The following is a 23,226-nucleotide window of genomic DNA, read 5'->3' on the forward strand; positions in this document are numbered from 1 at the left end:
TGGCTTAAATGTACTCCTTGTAGTGTTTGGTCCCCTATTTTAATTTCAATTTTTATGAGTTTTGGTTCCACACCCATTTTGAGGTCAATTTTGGTAACATGGCCTTATCGATAATGATGTGGCAACGCTTATGTGGACACTTTTAATATCTATGTTATCACTGATTTGTTTAATTCAATAATACAGTTTTATACAATATTTGATTTGTTTAATTCAATAATACTTTTTTATACAATATTTTAATTATTGAACTAAACAAAAAAATTAAATGACCACCTGTGCTTCCACATTATTAATAACAAGGCCATATCATCAAAATTGAGGTGGGAACCAAAACTAAAAAAGAAAAAATGGAATCAATTTTTTTCATGTGATTAGTGTTTTTTTATATGCTACTTCAACTAGCGTCTAAAGCTAGAGCATATAATTTAAATAGTGTTTACAATTTTTCTCTAACTTTTACCCTCATTATTTTAATTAAAAATATATTTTTACTGATTTTATATTTATCGTCCTTGCAAATAACTAACTATACAGGAGTTACTAATTGAGTTAAATTCTAGATTCCTATTTTTATTATACACATTTTTTTTGGTGAGATTTTTTATTTTTTATTATACACATAAAAATTTAACAAGTAATTGCAAAAGTTAATTAAAGAAAGTAAATAAAATGATTACAATAATCATTTATGAAGTTACCAATCAAGATCGTTATAAATCATATGTGAGTCTATCTGCAAAATTTCCTATTTATTTTCTAACATAAAATAAGTTTTTAGTATAAAAATTTCTTGATACATGCAGAATTGCAGATAATATAAAATAAGTTTTTAATTTATAAATTTCTTGATACATGCAGACATACACTATTAAATAAGGAAAATAAAATTCTAGTTCCAATTAAGTTAAAAAAAAAAAAAAAAAAGGTGAACAACCAAAAAATAAAGAGTTTGAATAAACTTACAGTTAGAGAAAGTTTTTGAAGACGCTGAGAAGCCATTACAATATTTAAAATCCAAAAGTAATCCTATCTAGTATCATATTCTCCCTCGACGAATAACTCGAATTGTCTAAGATTTTGAAATCGAACCAAGACCTTTGTTAAATGCTTTATCGGTTTATAACAACAATATTTAAAGTGGATTAAAAGCAACTAGTGGTCAAATTAAAAAGAAACATAGACACTAGACAGTGCTGCAATGCACTATATCGTAGTCTCAATTTTGGAACCAAACGCTACCCGAGATTGGCAACCTATACACAAACAATAAACATACGGTAGCAAACATGGATTTAGACAAACTCACCTGTGAAGGGCTGATGATCATAGCTAAATTCTCAATATGTGGTAATCTTGTAATTGGACCAAAGAGGTGTGGTTTTCTTTCTCTGAGTTGTATTCCAGAAAACCTTCAATAATCGGGGAGCGAAATTTTTTGTTTGGTTTAGACATTCTCAATGATCATAGCTGAATCATTTTTTTTGTTTGGTTTAGACATTCTGAAATCATCTGATATGAAAATTGATTTTTGGATATGGTGTCGTTTGTCCGCGGTCAAAGAGAGTATCAGAGAGGGGACGAAATTGCTTGGTATGCAATAATGAAACGATTATGAGGAATGAGTAAAATATAGCTACTACTTAAATTTATGATAGATTAATGAAGACAGGTTAATTAGGTTTTAAATGCACATTTGATGATAATTTTGCTTTTAGTATAGAGTTTCTTGATGTTTGATGTTAGAATTTTCATTTGATTTGATCGCACACAAATTCTAAACTGTAGTGTGTAATCTTTAGATCTGGCTTCTGTTTTGGTTTGTCACTTTTGTATGTGGTTCATTTGTGTCTTTATGTTAGAATCAGTTTACATGAATGTGTAGTTTAAAACTATGTAATGGTGAACCTATGGTCTAAATCTCTTTAAATCAATGTGAGCGCACTATCTGCCTAATCAGTTTTTTAGTTTGTTTAATTTAGTCATGTAATCATAGTTGCATATACGTTGCGCCTAAAGGCACTTTTAATGTGCGACACTATTTCTTATTCGAGAAGTGAACGATGAATGGTGATGCCTACATTACCCTTTCATGATATCAATTAATCAAAATGTAATATACATAGATAATATTAAATGTCAAATAAATGAATAGATTTTTTCTTAAAATAAAAGAGTTAATCTTAATTTTTTTTTGAAGAAGAGTTAATCTTAATCATAAGGTAACTTTTAATACTTTTAATTTTTATTTAATTTTTTTTTTGAAACATCAAATGATTTTTTATTTTTTTATATTAAGGTGTTCAATCTTAATTAATTTACACCACAAGACTTATAACAAATAAAGTTTTACATCAAATTTCTTTCATCTGGATGTCCTTAAATTCATCACTTACATTCATAAAATTTCTTCAATTCCAGAACCCCAAACGTGAGAAAAAAAACATTTATTTCATTAAAAATAAAATAAAAATGCAGAAATATGATGAAGATGTTCATCATCTTCATCTTCTTCTTTTGAATCTTCATCATCTTCTTTAAATAAAAAAAATTCTACCAAAATATATCTCCAAATATCGTGAATTAATGTTATATTCACCTCAAATCTTCTTTTAAACACAAAAATCAAAACCTTAATTTCATAAATGTTGCAAGACGGATGGTGGAGGCTTGCCACTAGCGGAAGGGTTAGGCTTTACAAAAGTTAAGATTGTTCTGGAAACAACAAAATTGATGTGCAAAATTGCTCTCAATTTTGGGGTTATTTTTATGACGGGTTTGAATATTGAGTTACAAAATAATAATAATAATAATAATAATAATAATAATAATAATATACGGTGTGACAATTTTTTATTTTTTTCCGATGAAACTAAATTTCTTTCTCTACAGGGTTTTGATTTTTGTGTTTAAAAGAAGATTTGAGGTGAATATAACATTAATTCATGATATTGGGAGATATATTTGTGTAGAAATTTTTTTGATTCAATGAAGATGATGAAAATTCAAAGGAAGAAGATGAAGATGATGGACATCTTCATCATATTTCTGAATTTTTTTCATTTTTAATAAAAATATATTTAAAAAAAATTAAATTATGTATTTAAAAAAAAAATGAGAAAAAAGATGTATATGTGCTTTTATAAGAGATAAAGACCTAAACGAAAAAATAATAAAGATAGAGGACCAAAGTGTTACAAATAAATAAGATAAAGGATCTCTAATGTAATCATGGCTATAATTAAATAAAAATTAAAAGTATTAAAAGTTACATAATGATTGTAATTGATTTTTTTTTTTAGGAAAAATTGACTTATTTATGACATTTAATGTTGTCAATGTAATCCCTGAAGTTTGATGAGATAAATGTGTGTTTATATAACTATCAATGCTGAGATAAGGTTTGTATAGGCTTAGGGAAGAGCATGTCATTTTCAAATGTATATGTAACGCCCCGGATTTGTTTCCCCCGCGTACACGCTTCAAGCAAAACATCAAGCACACATCATATCTCCTTTGGTACCTAAAATGTTGGTTGTAAAGGTTAGTCTTCAACACCCATGAAATAAAATTAACAATAAATTAAGCCAACAAATAAGAATATACAACCATTATCTAGGAATCGTGCTAAGATATTTCTTTTTAGTTTTAAATATTTATCATTCAAAATTCAAAATGTACGATAAAAACAAACACCGACACCACATTTTTAACGAAGACACAATACTCAATTCTAATGCAGATGCATGAAATGCAACTAGACCATGATCTAGATATCGCCCCAATTGGCATAATACTTTTAATCGCCCTATTCGACAAAATAGTTTTAATCACCACATTTGACAAAATGACACATGAATATGAATTGCCCTAATTAGCACATGAATGTGAATCGCCCCATTTGACACTTATGACACTATTATATGCAATGCTATGAATGCAATGTATTTGTTCTCTCCAACTCTTTTTAGTTTTATATTCTCAAGGCACGTAACTTATCAACTCCACAAAATCACCAACACCTCAAATTAATAAAATTTCTCAAAACCTCTGAGGACAAAATCAACAAAGAGTCACCTTTTATCAATAAAATTTACAATTTCACGTATCAACAATCATATACATAAATCAAACAAATTACCAATTTCACAACTAATCAATCATACATATAATTATCAAAATTCACATATTCTTCAAAATCAATAACAAAAATTACTAACCAACAATTCTTATATTTATTAATAACAATTAATCTTTTCACTCATCAATAGAATCAAGAAGCATATACTAACCAACAATTCTTATATTTATTAATAACAATTAATCTTTTCACTCATCCATTGAATCAAGAAGCATATCAAATTCAATATCACAACCTATTATTTTCATTTAAATCATGATCAAGACTAAAACTCTTACCTCTTATACGCTCTACTTCCTTAGCACTACTTTAAGCCTCAAACTCGTGGTTGTACTGTAACCACAATTTCTCTCATTCTAGACATCATGTTGACGATCGGACTGTTGAAAACGAAGAACCACATGTTGTGAACACTCTGTCTAAAAATTAGCCCAATCAAATGGTAAACGAAAGTGCAGTCACAATTCTCCATAGACAGGTTCAGTAAAAACGAAAATGGTTCTTTTCTTTTATTCTTCTATTACTTTCTACAAAAGGTGGGGAATGTAAACTTAGAATGAGAAGGTCAGAGGAGGGGACTGAGTTGTGACCAACATATAGGAGGAGGCTTCATATTTGTTAGTGACGGCAAGGCAAGACGATGAACAAAAATATAGCTCCTAATTAATTAAAAGGCAACCCAATTCATGATAATTAAATGAGATTCGCTAATTCAATAACTGTCTTGACTCTTCAGGCATAGTGAGAGATTTTTAAAAAAATTCTGAAAATTGACATAAGAGAGATTTGAACACGCGACCATCAACTATAGAAAGGTATCAGCTTAACCAATACACCACATATTGTTTTCTGATAAATTGTGCTTTTCATCAATTACATATAAAACATGGAAGTGCAGAAGCAAATTTACACGGCCTGTTGATTATTCACGTATGCCATTTTTTTTTGTTCCACTAACGCTTATTATTTTTTCTGAAGCATGCTTCACTCTTTTTTGACCAAAACTATATGCTTTTTTTTTTTTTTACTAAATCTATATGCGTGTTCAATATATATATATATATATATATATAATTAAAGGATTTTGTTAGAAGCCACCCATGAATGTGTCTTTTAGCAAGTCACATCTTAAGGTGTAATTTTCACTTTTTAGTTATAACTTTGCTAAAAGACACCTTTATAAAAATTAGTTGATGTCTTTTAGCAAATGCTTCATAGAGTAACTTGCTAAAAGACACCTTCATGAAATGTGTCTTCTAGCAAAACCCATAATTAAAATACATATTTTTAATATAATTGTTTGTTTCTAAATTTATGCATTAAAATTGAAATAGACTTTTAATATTTAATGAAATATGGTATGATTTTGTGTAGGTAAGGTATACAATGCAAATATTATGGTTAATTTTGTTGAGTTTTGACAAAGTTTTATGAGTTTCTTATTTTTATTTTTTGAGATCGGGTGATCTAGTTCAATATTATCCAACTCAGTTTATCACACGCACACATTTTTATAGAGATCGAGTTTTATAACCGAGTTATCGGTTTAATCCGGTTCAGTCATGCAGTTCAACCAATGATCCAGTGGTTGAACCAGTGACCCAGTGACCCAGTCATCTTCCCGAGTCAACGACTGATCCGATTTTTAAAACTATGTGTGAAAGAAGGAAAATTTGTGTAATTAAAGATAGACAATATTGGCACTTAAGAGACGGGCGCAGTTATGGTGCATAACGAAATCCTTATGCACTCTGCATAAATCCAGAAATGGTTTCTGTGAGTTGTACTCCAAAACCATTAGCTGTACTTAATGGTTTCCAGCACCCTGCATAAGGATTTCCAGCACCTTGCATAAAATTATGCCAAAACCATTTTGCATGGTTTCTGTGTGTTGTACTTCAAAACCATTTCTGAATTTATGCAGGGTGCATAAGGATTTCCTTATGCACCATAACCGCACCCTTAAGAGACACGTTCAACAACTTTATGGAAGGTTTACTTGTATGAGAAAGAGAAGGAACAGATGATCATGGGTCTGTTGTTGAAAGAAACTGTTTTCTCCTATGTATATGCAAAATTGAATTGGTTTCCTATGCAAATGTTACTATTATTTCTCCTACATTCAAGTACTTGGAGATATTTTGAAGCATATTTGATTAGGCAACGTGTGATACATTAATAGTTATTTTCTGTTACTTTAAAGGTTTAAGAAACCGTTATAATATGATATTTATAACTTGATGTGTTCTTGACAGGAAGCATAGAGTGAATAGATCCATTAAGGTGCCTGCTATCAGCAACAAGCTTGCAGATATCCCTCCTGATTTTTAAGTTTATAGCTGCAGATCACAATTTGAGATTAATTTATGCAACTTGATATAGCAAGTTTAAGTTTTTATCCCCACAAAGCCTTTGATTATTTGTTTGAGTTTTTGCCTTGTGATCATAAATAACTATTATGTTGTGTAGTCATTAGTGTCATATTCTGAAGTTTGCATTATGATATCTCATCCATTATTTTCCTGATTTCCTTGCATCTTTTTTTACAGGTTGTGAGACTGCCAATTCGCAAAATTAGACAACGAAGAATGAAAATTGCTGAACTAGAACAAGTTAGCTCAAGACCTGATGTTGTTGAGGTAGGAGTGTTTTATATTGCAAGATTAGTTTCAAATTGTTGGGTATCCGCTTCTTTTAAGGCCGTTATGCAAATGATATTGCATAATTTCATTTTCAGGTTTGGCTACTGCAGCAGATCCTAAGTTGCTGGTGTTTTTGAAATCTTATCGTAACACTGTACATGTACATGGGCATTGGTCACAAAAGAGAAAATTTTTGCAGGTTAGTCAGCATCCTAACTTGATAGTTATTATAGGTTAATGATGTAAGAATGTCTGATGGTTGTGCCTTGTATGAGTGAAGTAGTAATAGGGTGAAAACGATGAAGTCAATAAGGTTTATCTTATATAAGTATGTATGTGGTTCTTGCAGGGAAGCGGCTGTGGGCATCATTGAGTTGTTTATCTTTTATTATCTTTGTTTGGGAATATGGTGTTTTTGAGGTAAGCAATAGGTCCCTTGATAAAATCTCCACAGTTTTTTGTTTTGTTTTGATTTAGTATTTTGAACAATGTTCATATTTGCATGTAGTCTACTGCTACATTTTATGTTGCGGCTAGATATGGAAGTGCAACCCCCGTGCCACCTTCTGTTATCAGAAATGCAGAATTGGTGTTTTGCATTGTCTTAATTATGACATTGAATATAACCCCTGAACAATTTTTGAATAGACTTAAGTTCAAGTTCATTGCAGGATAATATTGCTAAATATATCTTTCTTTTATTGTTTAACCAATAATCCTAATTTGATGAATGATAGTTTAGTTTTTCCTTTATTGGGAATCAGTTTTTTTGTATTTGTTGATATCTAATGTCAGCAAGCTTTAGTAATATTTCAATCTAAATATGCAATTTTTTTAGCTGAATTCTATGATGGGATACATTTGCGGGGTGAGTTTTGAAGTATAGAATGAATCACAGAAGTTGAAAGATAATTGGCATGTACTTTTTAGTATATTTGGTGGTAAAACATTAATAAAAGGATTGATGTCCTTACCGCATTTTGTACCATGATATGCAAATTTTTGCTGTGTTATTGATTACATAGATGTTGTGGATCCAATCTCTAGAATTTAAGCTTAAAGTTAGTAACTACTAATGTTTTGTTATGTAAAAAAAAAAAAAACTAATCATGTTTTGTTTTATCTATCTGTTTTCTTAAGAAATTAACATGGGAGGAGGAATGATATTTTATTTAGTATTCCTATGTTCCTATAATTTATGTGCTTTAATATTGTTCCTATGACCTACATCACTTTGATTTTAAGACATTTTGTGGGATCATAATTTTTTCCTTTGGAACAATTTTTTTTCCAGATACATTTAAATGTACATGAACATTGCATCTGTGACCAATAAAGAAATCCTTAGCATGACATTAATTTCATCAAGAGATTTTTATTGTCTTTTTTGATACATGATCTTCATGATAGCATATGTATTAAATAATAGGTGATTGCAATTGGATTTTACCAAATCAGAATCAGAAGACCAATTAAATAAGCTCGATTAATTTTGTGAAAATTATGCTATTGTATAAAGTTATTTTGTGTCAAGAAATGTATGTGTAAGGTAGTTGTGTCGAAGAATGAGATGATTAGTAATCTAGCTTATTCTTTCAATTCAGAACAATGAAGATTTCTAATTAATTATGCATGTTGTTGTATCCTCTATTATATATATCTTTGATTATGTTGGTAAATTATACTTTAGGACATAGAAAATATTTCCTCCTTGCAAACTTTCATTTCCTACGTTAGACCATGTGTCAATTGTTATTTTTGCTTTGTTTTGTTTTGATGATAATTTGTTTTTAATTCGTGTAAGAAACTAACATAGGGAGAGTAATTGCTTTAATGAGGTTTGTTTTTTGAATAATTTTCTGATTTGGCTTCTGTGTTTTGTAGATACTGCAAATGCGAGATGCGTTATTACTCGGATGACCTGATCTATTATGTTGAATTTTATATGACTAATCAGCTTTAATACTGCTATAACTCATGCAACTTCCTTTGCTTATTTTAGGAACAGTTGTTGCTGGAATGTTCTGTCATATCTCTCTATTCATGCACCAGTTTGAAATGTGACTTATACCATTAGAAACGTGATTTGTGGAAAGTTTAAACTTGGAAGGAAAATTAGGAGTGGTTCTTTTGGAGATCTCTATCTAGGTTTTTCATCTTTATTCCCTTTTTTTTTGTTTTTAATTCATTTATGTGGGTACATTGTATTGTAATTGTATTGTTTTGTTAATATTAACATGTTGATTCTATTGTTTCTTATATCAGCTATTAATATACAAACTGGAGAGAGGTGGCTGTTAAGCTGGTATGTGAAGTTTTCTTCAATCATTTGACTCATTTTTATTGTTGAATTCTTTCATGAATTTGGTTGATGTTTTTTTCATTGTGGTTCTGGATGTATTTTTAGGATATCAAAGTTTATGATGTAAATTTTTGTTTGATTTTTGTAGGTGGATTTGACACAGTTCATGCTGCTGCTAGGTAAATCTTTGAACATATTTTCAATTTTTTTGTGTAATTGATTTTTTTATTGTTGAGTTGATTCCAAATTTTGAATATCAGAGCCTATGATCAAGCTGCGATTAAATTTAGGGGAGTTGGTGCTGACATAAATTTCAATTTGAATGATTATGATGATGATCTTAAACAGGTTAGAGAATTTTCAAGTATACTTGATGAATGTGAAACTAGATGGATTATATGTAATTTTTTGATATTTTGTTACTTAGACGAAGAATTTATCAAAAGACGAGTTTGTGTAAACTACCTAGGGATATTTGCAGAAGCTGTTTTTATGGCGAAGTTCATAATGTTTGTTGTATATAGGGATGAATGTTTCACTCACCAATTGGTTTGAGTAATATATGTCAAAGTGGTATGTAGCTATGTCATGCTCATTCATGTGTAGTGTAATGCCCAGTTGTGTGCTTATTGTCTATGTATCTTTTAGAGGCACAAGCACACACAAGAGCACTCAACCATTGTTTCTTTTCATACATTTAGATTATTTTCAAAGTTATATGGTTGATCTGGATGAGCATTAGCTTGAACTGTAGCATTCAATTATTTCCTGGCAAGTCCAGTGATAATGTCATTTCTGCCTGAGTTTTATCAGGAAAAGAGTTGTATATGTATGGTAAGCAAGGGAATGAATTGTTAGTTTTGATTATGCATGTTTCGTAATTTATTAGCATGTTTTTATTGGTTGTTTTAAGGAGTTAGCAGGTCTCATTAGTTAAAAGTTTTATTAAGAAAAACCTAAATGTCTTCAAGGAGCTTTTGTTTTTAACTATATCTGTTTTGATAAAAAGGAAGCAATCAGATAAACCAAACATATATTTGCAGAAGCTGTTTTTGTGTTTTAAAGGTGTTATAACTTTGTTTGACATATTTCTATTTTATTCCTAGCTTCCGTGCGATGACTCTTTGCAAAACAGAAAAACATTTCATGGTGCAGTGAGTTTTGCAGCCTCACTTTCCCACTTTGGCTGAATCTATGGCTTTGAGGTGGTGGCTTCAATTGCCTTTAGGTACTGATTTGGACTCACGATTATTGAATCTGACTCTGATTCTTTTGTTAAATTCCTATATGGTAAATTAAGTATTGTATCTATTGAATAAATTATTTTGAAAGATGTAAAAGCTATGTAGTTTATGCATTAGTCAAAGTTGCTTGAAACTATGGTTCTACATTTTGGTTGCTCAATTGATCACCAAGATAAGAATTGATATTCATGTATCATTTTTTTGATGTTTATCTCCACATATTTGCATAGGTGTCCAATTTTCTTGAGATAATGCTCTTTTATGGATGTCTTAAACTATTTTTAACACATCAATTCCACTATCCCTCCTATTTTCATGCTCTCTCTCTTTTTGTTTATGAACAGTTTTAGTGGTAATGTGGTTTTCAAGCCCCGAGCTTCTACACCGACAAGTTCGTTAACATGTTGCACGATTCATATCTTCTGGATATTGAAGGCTGGCGAGCGAAAATGCTGCTCAATCCGAACAGTTTTGTAGGTAATATGATTATGCGCTGATAATCGACTTCTATTGTTTGCTGAATTGGGTTTCTTATGTATGTATCTTATGGATGAAATTAGCTTAACTTCATGTATGACTGTTTTGAGAAGGAAGAAAAGGGTAACTAAATTATAAGGGAAACATACTTTACCATTTTGGGTGGGAATGGACTAAATAAGGGCACATAAATATGTGGTTGAATAAGTGTGTTGAAGATCACTCATACAAAGTTACTTTTGTAGTAATAATTTCATAGGATGAGGCATGGAGGTGACTAGAATGCAATGATTAATCATCATACATTCAGGTCCATGTTTCAATTTTGGTGAATGAATGTACTTTGTTCCAAATCTATTATAAACTAATTTATGTTTTGTTATTCTAAATATTAAGGAGAATGTATTTTGGCCATTATCCAACAACAATCTGTATTTGAATATTTCATCTATATTGAACTTTACCTACTATGATAAATAACTCTTGCAATCCTACTAAAACTGTCAACAAAAAAAAAACAAATGTTTATTGCATAATCTTAAATTCAATGGTCTCTCAATATTCATAAAAGATCACAAGTCACAATTATACTGGCCAGGACTACTACTATATATACCATTATATACGAAAATTAAAAATGAGTTTGATATGCTACATATACAATATTTACATATTCTATTGGGATTTTATATAAAATTTAATGTGAGTTTTACGCAGACATACCAGTTTGTATTCAACAAGATGACACTTCACAATTGTAATTAACAAAACTCTATCAAATTTGAGCCAAATTCATGCAAATTCGATATGGCAACCTAAAGATTCTAAACCCACCCATGTCAACCATCAACAAATCTAACATTAAAAAATAGGAGATAATTCTAAACACGTAAACAGCAAAACTACCACATCCAACAAAATTAAGATTGTTGGGCTACAAAGTGTATGAAATTAATTTAAAAGAGTTTAAATTTCATATTTATTAATTTGACATGAAACTGATTAACCAAACATCTTGAGTACACAAGACTGATTAGTTAACAACTAGATATAACATTTTTTGAGAAATAACTTAACACTACAAAATACAATAACATTTAAGACTTGACCACCAAGATAGGTTGGTCCCACCCATGCACATATATATATATATAATAGAGTAAATTACACTCCCCTCCCCTTAAAGATGCTTGAAACTACACTCCTCTTTCCTCTTATGTTAAAATATACACTCCTCTCTCCTCTTATTTAAAACATATTAGAAAATATTTCACTCCTCTCCCTTGAGAGAAGCTTAAATTACATTCCCCTCCCCTCTTAAGTTAAAATCCACGCTTTAGTCCCTCAATATTTTTTTTTATTTCTAATAGTCTAGCAAAAAAATAATCTAGCACACTTCAATGAAAAATAGCATTGCGGGTTCATTTTAATATAATCAAATTTTGAATACATATCTTTCTCTATTTTTTATTCACAATTTCATTAACATATAGTTTTAAACCCTATAATAAAATATGAAACAACCCAAAATAAAATTAAAATATGTGAAAAATTACTAAAGTAGATCAAGTATGGTTATTTAAAAGTGAATTTTGTACTCTAAATTATAAAATTAATTAAAAAATATTTAAATTTAATTGTGATTGACATTTAGATTATAAAGAAACGAATTTATATTTTTTAAATGGTGATTCAAAATTAATATATATTTATAAAAATATTTATTTATGTTAAAATAGATTAAAATGTAGCCCATATTTAATTATTAAGGGAGGGGGTTGTAATTCAAACATCTTATAGGGGAGGGGAGTATAAATTTTCCTTTTCAAGGGAGGGGAGTGCATATTTTAACATAAGAGAGAAGGGGAGTGTAATTCAAGCATCTTTGAGGGGAGAGGAGTGTAATTTACTATAAATAATATCATTCAAAGGAAAGTCAATCTCACATTCATAACATAAAATATCGGATTGCAAGAATTATAAGATCAAGTTCAAACATTCAATATAAGTTCAGAATTATAGTCATTACTTAATTATAAAGTAAGAGGCGCACAACCACAGTAAAACAAACTAAAAGTTCATAAAAGTAAGTCAAATCAGAAATTTAACCACCAAAGCACAGTTAGGTTCCTCCAGCAGAATCACATCCTCAAACACCTTGACCGCCTCCAGCAGCACCTTGACCACCTTGACCAACTGCATTCAATACACGCATCCAGAATGGAAGATCATCATAATGAATTTGCCCAGGGTTTCTGTAAAGAATGAAAAGGAAATAAGATAATGTTCTTCAACACAACTAGTTCAAAATATAAAAAATTGTCAACTTCAAAAATATTACTAGATAACTAGCCAAGAAAGAAAGGCAAAACATTGGAACAAATCACACAATTGTACATGTCCTTCGGCTAGCGCTCATTGGCACACAAAGATAAAGGATATGAACGAGACAAATAACAGTCGAAACATCTATAGATAACAATTAATAAGCATGAAACTATGCTTATTAATTGTCGAAACATAAAATCAATGCCCACGATCAATAGTCTCATTACACATTTTAATATTTATAACATCTATAGATAACAATTAATATATAAGCATGAAACTATGCTTCATCTTTGGCAAAATTTGAAACTTCATAAAGAAACTCAACGAAAAACAAAACCCAAAAGAGGAATCTTGCAGAGAAATTTAAGATTCTCTTGGAATCATAACACAACATAACGCCACATTTTGTAATTGTCAACCAAAGACTATCTCCCTTTACAACTTTATAAAAGCTGACACAGAGTCATCCAAGATACGATTAATCTATCCCTAGACTTTTATATTCTTATTTATCCACGTACCGACTTAAACGTCAGAGTGTCTCCTGGAAGCACCCCTCCCCTGTTCCCGCCTTTCCAACCATCAACTTACTCGTTGTGTGTCTGTGTGTGTGCGCGTGTGCATGCGTGTGTGTGTGTGTGTGCGTGCGTGTGTGCGTGTGCGTGGTGTGGTGTGGGTGTGTGTGTTATAAAACAAAAATAAGGCTTAAATGCACTTTTTCCCCTTATCCTTCAAAATGCAACAATTTTGATCCCCTGTTGAAAAAAGGTAACAAATGTGTATTTTCAAATAAAAGGAATGCCATATGTATAATATTCAAATAAAAGGAATGCACATGTGTATTTTATTAATTAAAAGAATAAGAAAAAGGAAAGGGAACGGGGTACGCGAGAAACAATTCTTTCTTCTCTCCGACTTAAGTGTCCTGCATGTTAAGCCGTATCCCGAATTATTCCCCCGTATCCCAAACGTATCCAATATATTTTTAATTAAAAATTAAATTAAATCATTCGGATATTTCTGGGATACGTATCCGAGCTTCATAGATCCCGAATTAAGTTTTTTTTATTTTCTAAGAAAATAAAATTCTGGAAAAGGTTTTTGAATATATTTTGAAATAAAATTATGGAAAATTCTGAACAATTTTTTTTTCATTTTTTTAAAAAAAAAATTCTAACATTTAATAAATGAATTACAGAATTTAAAAAAAAAATATCTGAACTTTTTTTTATATTTTTTTAATTTCTGAAAATTAATTTTCAGAATTTTTAAATTGTTGAAAGATAGTGTGAAGAAAAAATCTAGTGTTGAGAGAGCATGTTAAAATATGTTCTTCACTTAATCTAATCATTGAATCCAAAGGGAAAGGATTAACCTCCATTGCATGTTTGATTCAGCTTTTACAAAAATTGATTTTGAGTGAAATTGAAAACTTTTATTCAGAAAAAATTACTTTTGATGTTATGAGATGAGTACGCAAATCCAAGATAAAAATTTCTACTTACCTTCAAATGAGAATTTAGGTGATTTGTGCCACACCATGAGGGCAGAACTCAAGACTCAACAAAAGCTTTTTCAAGCTTCTTGGAGACTACAAAAGTTTAAAATTTATTTGGCAGTAAAGTTCAAAACATTAAGGATTTGGTAACCTGTTAATGGTGTCATCAGGAAGCCTATATCTTTAAAAGCAAGCATTAGCGCTAATTCTATTACCAAGATGTGATCAAAAAGCAATTCGCCTTGGGTCATTTTGAATGACCCTCCCTCTAGTTTAGATAATATTCTTAGCCAATGCTATCGAAATGGTTTATTTCATAGGGAGTAGTTGATTTGCTTTTGCGTGTTTCTTTTTTACTTATTATTGCGTTATCTCTTAAAAAAACAAGATCACAAACCATTATGATGCAACACAAAATAACTCAAGGAGTTTAGCTAACAAACCTAAGCAGAATGCTAAGATGACCATCAACTAAAAATCATGACATGATTTTTAAACACCCCTGGTTCCCGCTAAATATGCTCAGATTTATAGAGAACAAACAAGTTGTAGCATGATTGCCAAACAAACAAAAAACAGTTATTGCATCACAAAATTCAAGAAATTATGCTTCAAAAAAATTGTATTGCAAAATTTTGTCCTTCAAATATAACTGTAGGAGTAAAAATGATCCTGAAAGTAGTTCTGCTACAAGTAAACAGTCCACAATCCCATAAACAGGAACCTGCATCCATCCAAAAAAGTCTGACATTATTTATCGGTATATAGTAGCAGATAGGCTTCAAATTATGGGTTGTGTATCAAACAACATTCAAAAAGGGTGCATTGGTTACTGATCTATAACCATTGGATATACTTAACAGTCAGTCTAGTGCTACAAAATATCAGCCAAAACGTAAAACAGAGATTTTTCATTTTCATGCACACAGCCAACCCTTTGCACATATATCATGGTACATAATACAGGAGGAATAACTTCAACTTCACCCACAAACCTTAACTTCAAGCCGCATCTTCTTAAAACTTTAATCTAAAATGTACCCTATACCTGGTCGATTCACTAACTGAATGATAGAAATAAACAAGAAAAATAGATGATATAAAAATATTAACTTTTTCGGAAAACACTTGTTATTTATAACTTTTCAGAGACACAAAGACTGCTAAATCAGGTGGCATTGGAGAGGTGGAGCCCAATAAGACCATATACTCCAGTGCGGGCAGGCCATAGTGTTCTCTCTACATTTGATCTACTCTTCTTAGGACGGCATCTATGGGTCTTCTCTCTACATGTCCAACCATCTAAGCCTATTTTCTACCAACTTTTCTACTATAGGTGCAACCCCCACTCTCTCTCTAATGGTGTCATTTCTAATCTTATCCCGTCGAAGTAAAGAAAAAAACAATTTTATTTAGGACAACGGTCTTGGTTGTCCGACACATGTCGTACGAGTGTCATAGGAGTTTCGGACACCAACGGGTGTTGGACACTGCGACACGCCTAGTCCTGGAGGTGTTCGTGCTTCACAGACAACAACAACCAAAACAACTAGCACGAACACGAACAACAAATCTACCAACAGATATTTGGATATAAATGATTTCCAAATATGCCACACAAATTTTGAAAAGGGGAGAAGGGCAATTTATCAAAATAAGGGAAATGCTAACTAGTGCCCCGGGGCACTAGAAACCAATATAGAAAGATTGTATTGGGAATTGTGGAAAAATGAAGTATTTAACTTTTGAAAGTCAAAACTTGTTGTTTTCAATGAAACTTTTTCTATTTTTAACTTTTTTAACCAGTTCCCCTAGTTAGCATGACCCTTAAAAATAGATCATAAACCATTGAAGTTTTGGTATATGGACGACAATTCTAAACAAACTGTTATGAACTGAAACCGACATGTGCAATAAAATCCTATTGAGACCCATGGTTTTGAATTGCATCCCAGACACCTGACTACGTCGGAACGTAATGGTTTTGGAGAAGCCATAACCATAACCGTGGCCACATAAGCCACACTTGTCTCCAATTTCATGCAATATCGTGGATCATGACATAATCGCAACTGCAATTTAAATTTCAATGAAACCTATAAACTAAACAATCATGAAGGAAGTCGATTGTAAGATTATGATATACCCCGAACATAAAACAATCCATGTCATAATAACAATGGAAGAAATTGTTTCAGTATGAATGAATCATAAAATATTAAGAAACCCAATATCATTTTCATAAATCAATCAAAAGCCACGCAAACATGTACAACATTTGATAAAACCAAGCATGGAATGGAACTGAGTTAGAAAAATTACCTTTTAAGCTTGACCATCAGTCTTCGTATCTTCCACATCATTGGTAGCGGCAGCAGTAGAAACTTCCTCTGCACCATCAACAGCCTCCTCTGCACCATCTGCATGTGGTTGAACTTGCTCCTCCTCTGGTATTGGCTCCTCTACATAGTCATTCTCAAATGCATCAGCTGGAACCTCATAAATCCTAACCTGTGGCTTAGACGGATCCTTCACAAGAACATATTTCCCTTCATTCAACTTCATGCACAAGTCCACAATAGACTTCACAATCCCCCACATATTGTTTGGATTCAGATTAATTTGTGCCGCAAAGTCCTTAGGTTTATACCCAACCACAGCCAAGATCACATGGTTGAAATGATCACGAGGATGAATACGAGACACATATCCCAACTTCATCATATCAGCACTACCCAAAAGAGCTTGAGCAGTCCACTTAGCCAACTTATTAGCATTATTCTTAAGCTCAGTAGCCAACACAGCACCCCTTTGTGTCTCCAACTTCTGCCTCCAATCAACACCAGAATACTTGGGATCAAACTCATTCAGCGCATTCAAAGTAAGGAAAGACCTCTGGTTGTTAACATCAACAACACTATGAACCTCACACCTAGCAACAAGATACATATCATCAGCAAGCTTCCACCTCCTATACCTATAACCAACAGAAGCAACCTCTTCCCCTTCATTAGCAAAAGGATTTGGCTCATCAAAAGTAACCTTTTTCCCATCCCTAATCAAAACTTGCTGAGAGAAATTCTGATTGATATAAGAAGCCTCCACGCTAAGGGAATGAGCGGAATTAATATCATCTTTAGCCTCAGGCAATGGCTCCTGAGAAGTCTCATGGACAGAAAGCAAATCCAACTGAGACCCATCACGCTTATCAAAGAAAAGCTTGTTCCCAACACGCTGAACAACAATATCCCAAGAGTAAACAGACCTAGAAGCACACATCAGCGTAGATAAAATAGCATCGGTAGCAAAAACCGTAGCTTTATCCTCATTTGCAAGCCTACGAATAACAGGGTCATCAGTGGTGGTAACTTTGAAGAAATTCCTATTCTTAAACCTCTCAAGACGACGTTCATTCTTCGGTGCAATTCGATCGTAGGAACGATCGTAGGATTCAAGGGCACCGCATAGGAGAAGATCTTCAGGCTCTGAGACAGTGAATGACAGTTTGGAGAAAGTTGAAAACGGGATCTGATCATGCATGTTCCATTCGGGTTGAATATCAACTGAAGATTTGAAAAGCTCACGGCGGTGATTGCTAGGGTTTGAGCGGCTCTGGTAATGACGATCACGACGAGCTCTTTCTTTCTCAGCCTCACGTTTCTTGGCTTCAACTTCTTCATCGCGACGTTGAGGAAGCTGAAGTTGGCGTTGGAAGCGCCATTTAGGACCGAATTTTGGACGGGGAGGGGGTTTACCGTCAACGAGACGGAAAGAGGAGTCGTCTTCGGCGAAGTTAGGGAAGGAAGGGTCGGAGGTGAAATCGAAAGCGGTATCGGCGGGGTTTTTAGATCGGTTAGGGTTGTTGTTGTTGTTGAAATTCCGAGTCCAATCGGCGATACGGCCGAGTTTGTCGGAACGTGAGAAAGGAGCGAAGGGGACGTTGGTGTTATCGGCGGTGGATTCGAGTGGGCCCCATCCGTCAGGGTTGAAGGGAACGGCGCCTAGGTCGAATGTTGCAGCTGAAGGCATTTTTGGTGAATGAGAGAATGTGGAAGAACTGAAAGATAAGTGTGGAACAAATGGGCCTGTTTACTGGGCCAATATAAACTTTTTTAACCCAATTAACTGTTTTACTATCTACACCTCCTTTTTAACACTATTTTTAGATTAGGAAACAATAGAATGAGAGAATGATGGATTTGAATTAACCAACACTGAACGTGAATGTGAGCTGAATATCGAACTGTACGTGTTTCGTTTTGTTGAGCAAACATAAAAACAACGGTAAATATGTAATATTCTTCAAAAGAGCAACATCAGAAAATATACGCATGGAGAAGTTAATTTTTTTTTTCAAAAATTTAACTATAAATAATAAATGCATGAGAGTAAAGTGTAATCATTAAATTTTGTTTTTACACGGCTGAATGTATGTATAATCAATCATAATGCAATTTTTACAAGCAAATGACAAAGCAGCCCCAGGCCATCCAACTGCTAGCTAACTGGGTATTATACACATTGACACAATATATATGCTAGTTCTTACTTCTTAGTCTATAGGGTCTTCTACTTATAGTCTTTTATATTTCAATCTAGAGGAGTATATATTGTTAACAGACAGTTTATAACAGCTTCATACTTTTTGCTTACAGGATCTTCTCATTGCACTTAGTATCGAGAAGAATTAAACCAGTATTTTTTGAGTAAGCAAAAAGAATGAACCAAGGGAAATGAAAGTTAATACAGATCATAAAACAGTTTTGCCCTCTTTCTAGCTACATACAACATGAACCATTTGAGAGTAGATCGAATCTTTTGCCAATATTTTTTCAGTTTCAATTTGCTTGATGTTTGCACAACAAAATTGGTGGAAGAATAATGATTGCTCGATCCTGCTCCATCATCATAAACAAAGGACAGAGGATTTGCATTTACTTGTTCCAACGTGTAACTTCCAAATAGACCAACCCGTGATACCTCTTCTCCAGAAAAGTATGGCGACGACATTTCTCCCAAGGCTGCCATTTGATCACAAAATTCAGAACCAACAAGGCCACTTTGTGAGATTGAGGTAGTCGGCCACATTTCTGGTTGGCACGGAAATGGCAGGTCAAAGCTTGTAGAATAAGCACTCAACAGGCCTGAAGGATAGAATTAGGATATCAGCAACAAAAAGTGAAAATAAAAAGTTTTGAAACATAGTTATATACCCTCTTCAAGACTCATCGCCTAGACAACTCAAGACTTTTTCAGTTTTGAAATGCATCCAAAAGTGTTTATGCAGAATATAAGTGTACATATAGAGTACCTTGCTGAGCAATTGGAAAGTCAAACGGTTGCCGGGCTTGATCTTGACCACCATATTGTGCAGTTTGTACACTTGATGATGTCTCCACCAAACCATGAATTGTTGTATCAATTGGCAATGGTTTTAGATCATTCAAATTTTTGTAAGCATGTTGCTTAACTTCTTCTACCAAACGCTGCCAATGACAGAAGTGTTTTGCTGATATCAGGTTAAGAGGTACTAGTACTATATACACAATTATATTCTGGTAAGATATAAATCACTTTAATTTAAGAATCCATATAAAGTTCACTCCAAATATTCACAGCCAAAGGGAGTAGGATACAAATACAAACCTTTTCCTGCGGATTGAGAGATTGTATAGAACGAGAGTTTTGTTGATTATGAAAAGTCACCTCCACAACCTTTAAAATTGAATTAAAGACAAGGGAGGATATTGGTTGTTCTGTTACATAATAGATGTAGCACCCATCATCATCTACATCACAATGTTTAGCATGTGCAATAATTTTCTTCCATAACTTCCCACCAGTCTTGTCTATTTTCTATTTTCCCAAAGCCAAAAATCATATGAAATAGTATCAAACAACCAAATTAATAACTTCAAGATCAAAGTAGAGAATCATTACTGAACACAATAATATTTCAAACAACAGTATATTTTCTTACATTTCTTAATGAATCTTCATTAGTTATCAACAGCTGCAAAAAATCCTTAATAGTGTGTATTCCATCCAAGGCCAACTGCTTGTCAAGTGTTCCATCTCTACGTATTCCTCTCAGACGCCATACCTTATCATTCAATGATGGACGATCGCGCTTCTCGTAAGCTGAAATGATCAAAAGTCAACACATAAAAATGTAAAAATCAAAATCAAGATATCCCATATACATTTTTTAACGATTAATTACTAAAGTTTGTCGGAGATTTAGGACCTTACCCTTTCCTCGAACATCCAGGACCTTAAAAGGTTCGCTTCTACCTTCCCGAATGCACGCTCCAATTGAATTAGATTGAACTATTTTAACCCCTAGCCGAAATTGACCGGTTCTTCTCTTTGATATATCTGTAAACTCAATCTCTATGTTGATATCAGCAACTCCATTTCTTAGTGTAATGATTTTATTTCCTTTCAGTAGTTGTCCTTTTCCAACTCTTGGAGGTACAATTTGAGTATTAAACTCCTCAGCTGTCCAATCCTCTTTTTCAAAGTCACCATATAGGACACATAATTGGATCTTCATCGAGGAACCTTCTTCCCTGACTATGCGTTGCTGATTTCCAGCATCACGCAGTTCAATTTGAAGCGGTTCATCTCCCTCAGCTTTGATTTCGGACATTGTGAAAATTGTTTCAGGCATTTTGTTCATGAAACACAATTGCAAACGTCTCCTCCTCTCATATGTGTTGGCCAACTCGTTAAGGGTCAATCCACAGCTAAATTAGAAACACAAACAACTATCAATACAATTGATTTTGCTTCTTCAAATTTATTCTAACTTAAATTTGAAGTCTTGATTTTTGCCTTTAGGTCTTAAATTTGGCTATTCAATTCACTTTTAATTAAATTCATTTTTACAAAATTTATTTTTGTGGTGGCATATCCATTTTCACCACTCAAAATTAAATCAAAATTCATTTTAAAGGTAAAAACAATTTGTAAACATTTGAAAATCAATGTGACATAACATAATTACTTGAAAAGATACCATTTACATTTTTAACAACTAAAATGCAAAAGTTGCATAAAAAATAAAATACCTTGGGATTAGGTAGTGGTGGAGTTTATGTTGAATCTCCTCTTGCATCTAGTTGAGGAACAAAAGAGAACACCAGTAGTTAATAGCATCAAAGATTGGTATCCATTATTAGAATCCATGAAGCAAGAGTATGAGTGATTAGTTAATTTACCACTTTTCGAAGTAAAGGTTCAAAGTAAAACGCAAAGGTGTTACGGGCGGCGCTAGTAGTGCTGCACAAATAGAAGAAGAAGAAGAAGTCAAGTCAACTAACTAAGAAAGGAAAGTTTAGAGGTACATGCAGAATATTGAATTGTATTGCATTAAATCAAATAAAAATACGTACGGAAATAAAAGGTGTTGGATCTCTTTTTGTTGTTCTTCTGTATTCCCATGTTTTATTCTCTTAGTACTAGTAGAAGGAACATGAAGATCCTTGTCATAACTACTAGTACTACCCACATGAGATGCCCTCTTCGATGCCATTCAATTTTTTGTTGTTGTTGAAAAGCCCAAAAAGTTAATTTATTTATTTATTTATTAACAAAACAACCAAACACAAGAAGCACTAAGATTCTTGCTCAAAATAAAGTCAAGTAGTGGCAAACAAATCAACAATTCCAGGACTGGTTTGTTATCAATTTTGGCTTTAAAGAGTAAAGTTAATATCAGCACACCACATTATATTTATAGTATAGAATATCCTATGGATTCTTTTTAAGGAAAATTCTCCCTCATTACTAGGCCATTGTCTTCTACACGCAAACTACTTCAAAGCCAAAGTAACTGTTTTAAATTTAAATTAAAATACAATTCTCACAAGGAACACAGTGATATCACATGTACATATAATAGTTATGACAAAAGTGGTCCTCCTTTTTGGATACTAGTTAAAGCCAAGGCTACGGTAGGTGACCTCCTTAGATCTTCTACCGTAGAAGACTTTTTTTTTTTGTTTTTGGTAAAATGAGATTTTTTATTTTTTTTTTAAAATAGATATCAATCATTGAATATAGGATGAAGCTTTTGAATGGCTGAGATTTCAGGTAATGTGATTCACTAGAATTCTATTTTTTAAACATATAGAATGATTTAAAAAATTCAATTGATTTTGGAATCACATTTAATAAAGGGTGTTTTTGACATTGTTGGAAAAATTATATGACCCAACATGTCAATTTTTTTTTCTTCTAAGGACTAAAAACAATATTCGATATATATATATATATATATATATATATATATATATATATATATTTGGTAGATAGAAGAGATGGCAAAGCCATCATAAACTCACACACACAAAATGGAGGTACCGGGGTTCGAACCCCGGTCATGACATCCGGCCTAACAATTTCGGCATTTTTATCAGTTGAGCTAGGACTTATGAGACCAATATTCGATATATTTATTGGGACTAAAAACTTATTCAATCTTCCTCTCTATTGACCATTCAACTAATGATATTTGGATTGTGTGGAACGAACACAATGATATACTTATTGTCATTAGAAAAAGTATTGTTTACAAATTTAGAAAA

The 23,226-nt window shown here is 32.3% G+C and overlaps 2 protein-coding genes and 1 long non-coding RNA gene across 3 annotated transcripts; all 3 read right to left on the bottom strand.

Annotated features, from left to right (window-relative positions):
* Positions 1-3,221: 3,221 nt before the first annotated feature.
* Positions 3,222-4,921, bottom strand: LOC112416226 (uncharacterized). The gene is made up of 2 exons (XR_003006515.2): positions 4,420-4,921; positions 3,222-3,523 (listed from the first exon to the last, which is right to left on the bottom strand). It is a non-coding gene; the product is annotated as an uncharacterized lncRNA (long non-coding RNA).
* Positions 4,922-15,052: 10,131 nt separating this feature from the next.
* LOC25499641 (eukaryotic translation initiation factor 3 subunit D) lies at positions 15,053-18,692 on the bottom strand. Its single transcript, XM_013594991.3, has 2 exons — positions 16,958-18,692; positions 15,053-15,359 (listed from the first exon to the last, which is right to left on the bottom strand). Exon 1 carries the CDS (start codon positions 18,662-18,664, stop codon positions 16,961-16,963), a length of 1,704 nt encoding a protein of 567 aa, XP_013450445.1. The 5' UTR covers positions 18,665-18,692; the 3' UTR covers positions 15,053-15,359; positions 16,958-16,960.
* A 339-nt stretch (positions 18,693-19,031) lies between these two features.
* LOC25499642 (calmodulin-binding protein 60 G) lies at positions 19,032-22,322 on the bottom strand. Its single transcript, XM_013594992.3, has 8 exons — positions 22,033-22,322; positions 21,859-21,919; positions 21,709-21,755; positions 20,888-21,384; positions 20,616-20,776; positions 20,282-20,491; positions 19,947-20,121; positions 19,032-19,779 (listed from the first exon to the last, which is right to left on the bottom strand). Exons 1-8 carry the CDS (start codon positions 22,170-22,172, stop codon positions 19,376-19,378), a joined length of 1,695 nt encoding a protein of 564 aa, XP_013450446.1. The 5' UTR covers positions 22,173-22,322; the 3' UTR covers positions 19,032-19,375.
* Between the last annotated feature and the right edge of the window lie 904 nt (positions 22,323-23,226).

The sequence above is a fragment of the Medicago truncatula genome, chromosome 7 (assembly GCF_003473485.1).
Source record: "Medicago truncatula cultivar Jemalong A17 chromosome 7, MtrunA17r5.0-ANR, whole genome shotgun sequence".
NCBI classification, from domain to species: domain Eukaryota; kingdom Viridiplantae; phylum Streptophyta; class Magnoliopsida; order Fabales; family Fabaceae; genus Medicago; species Medicago truncatula.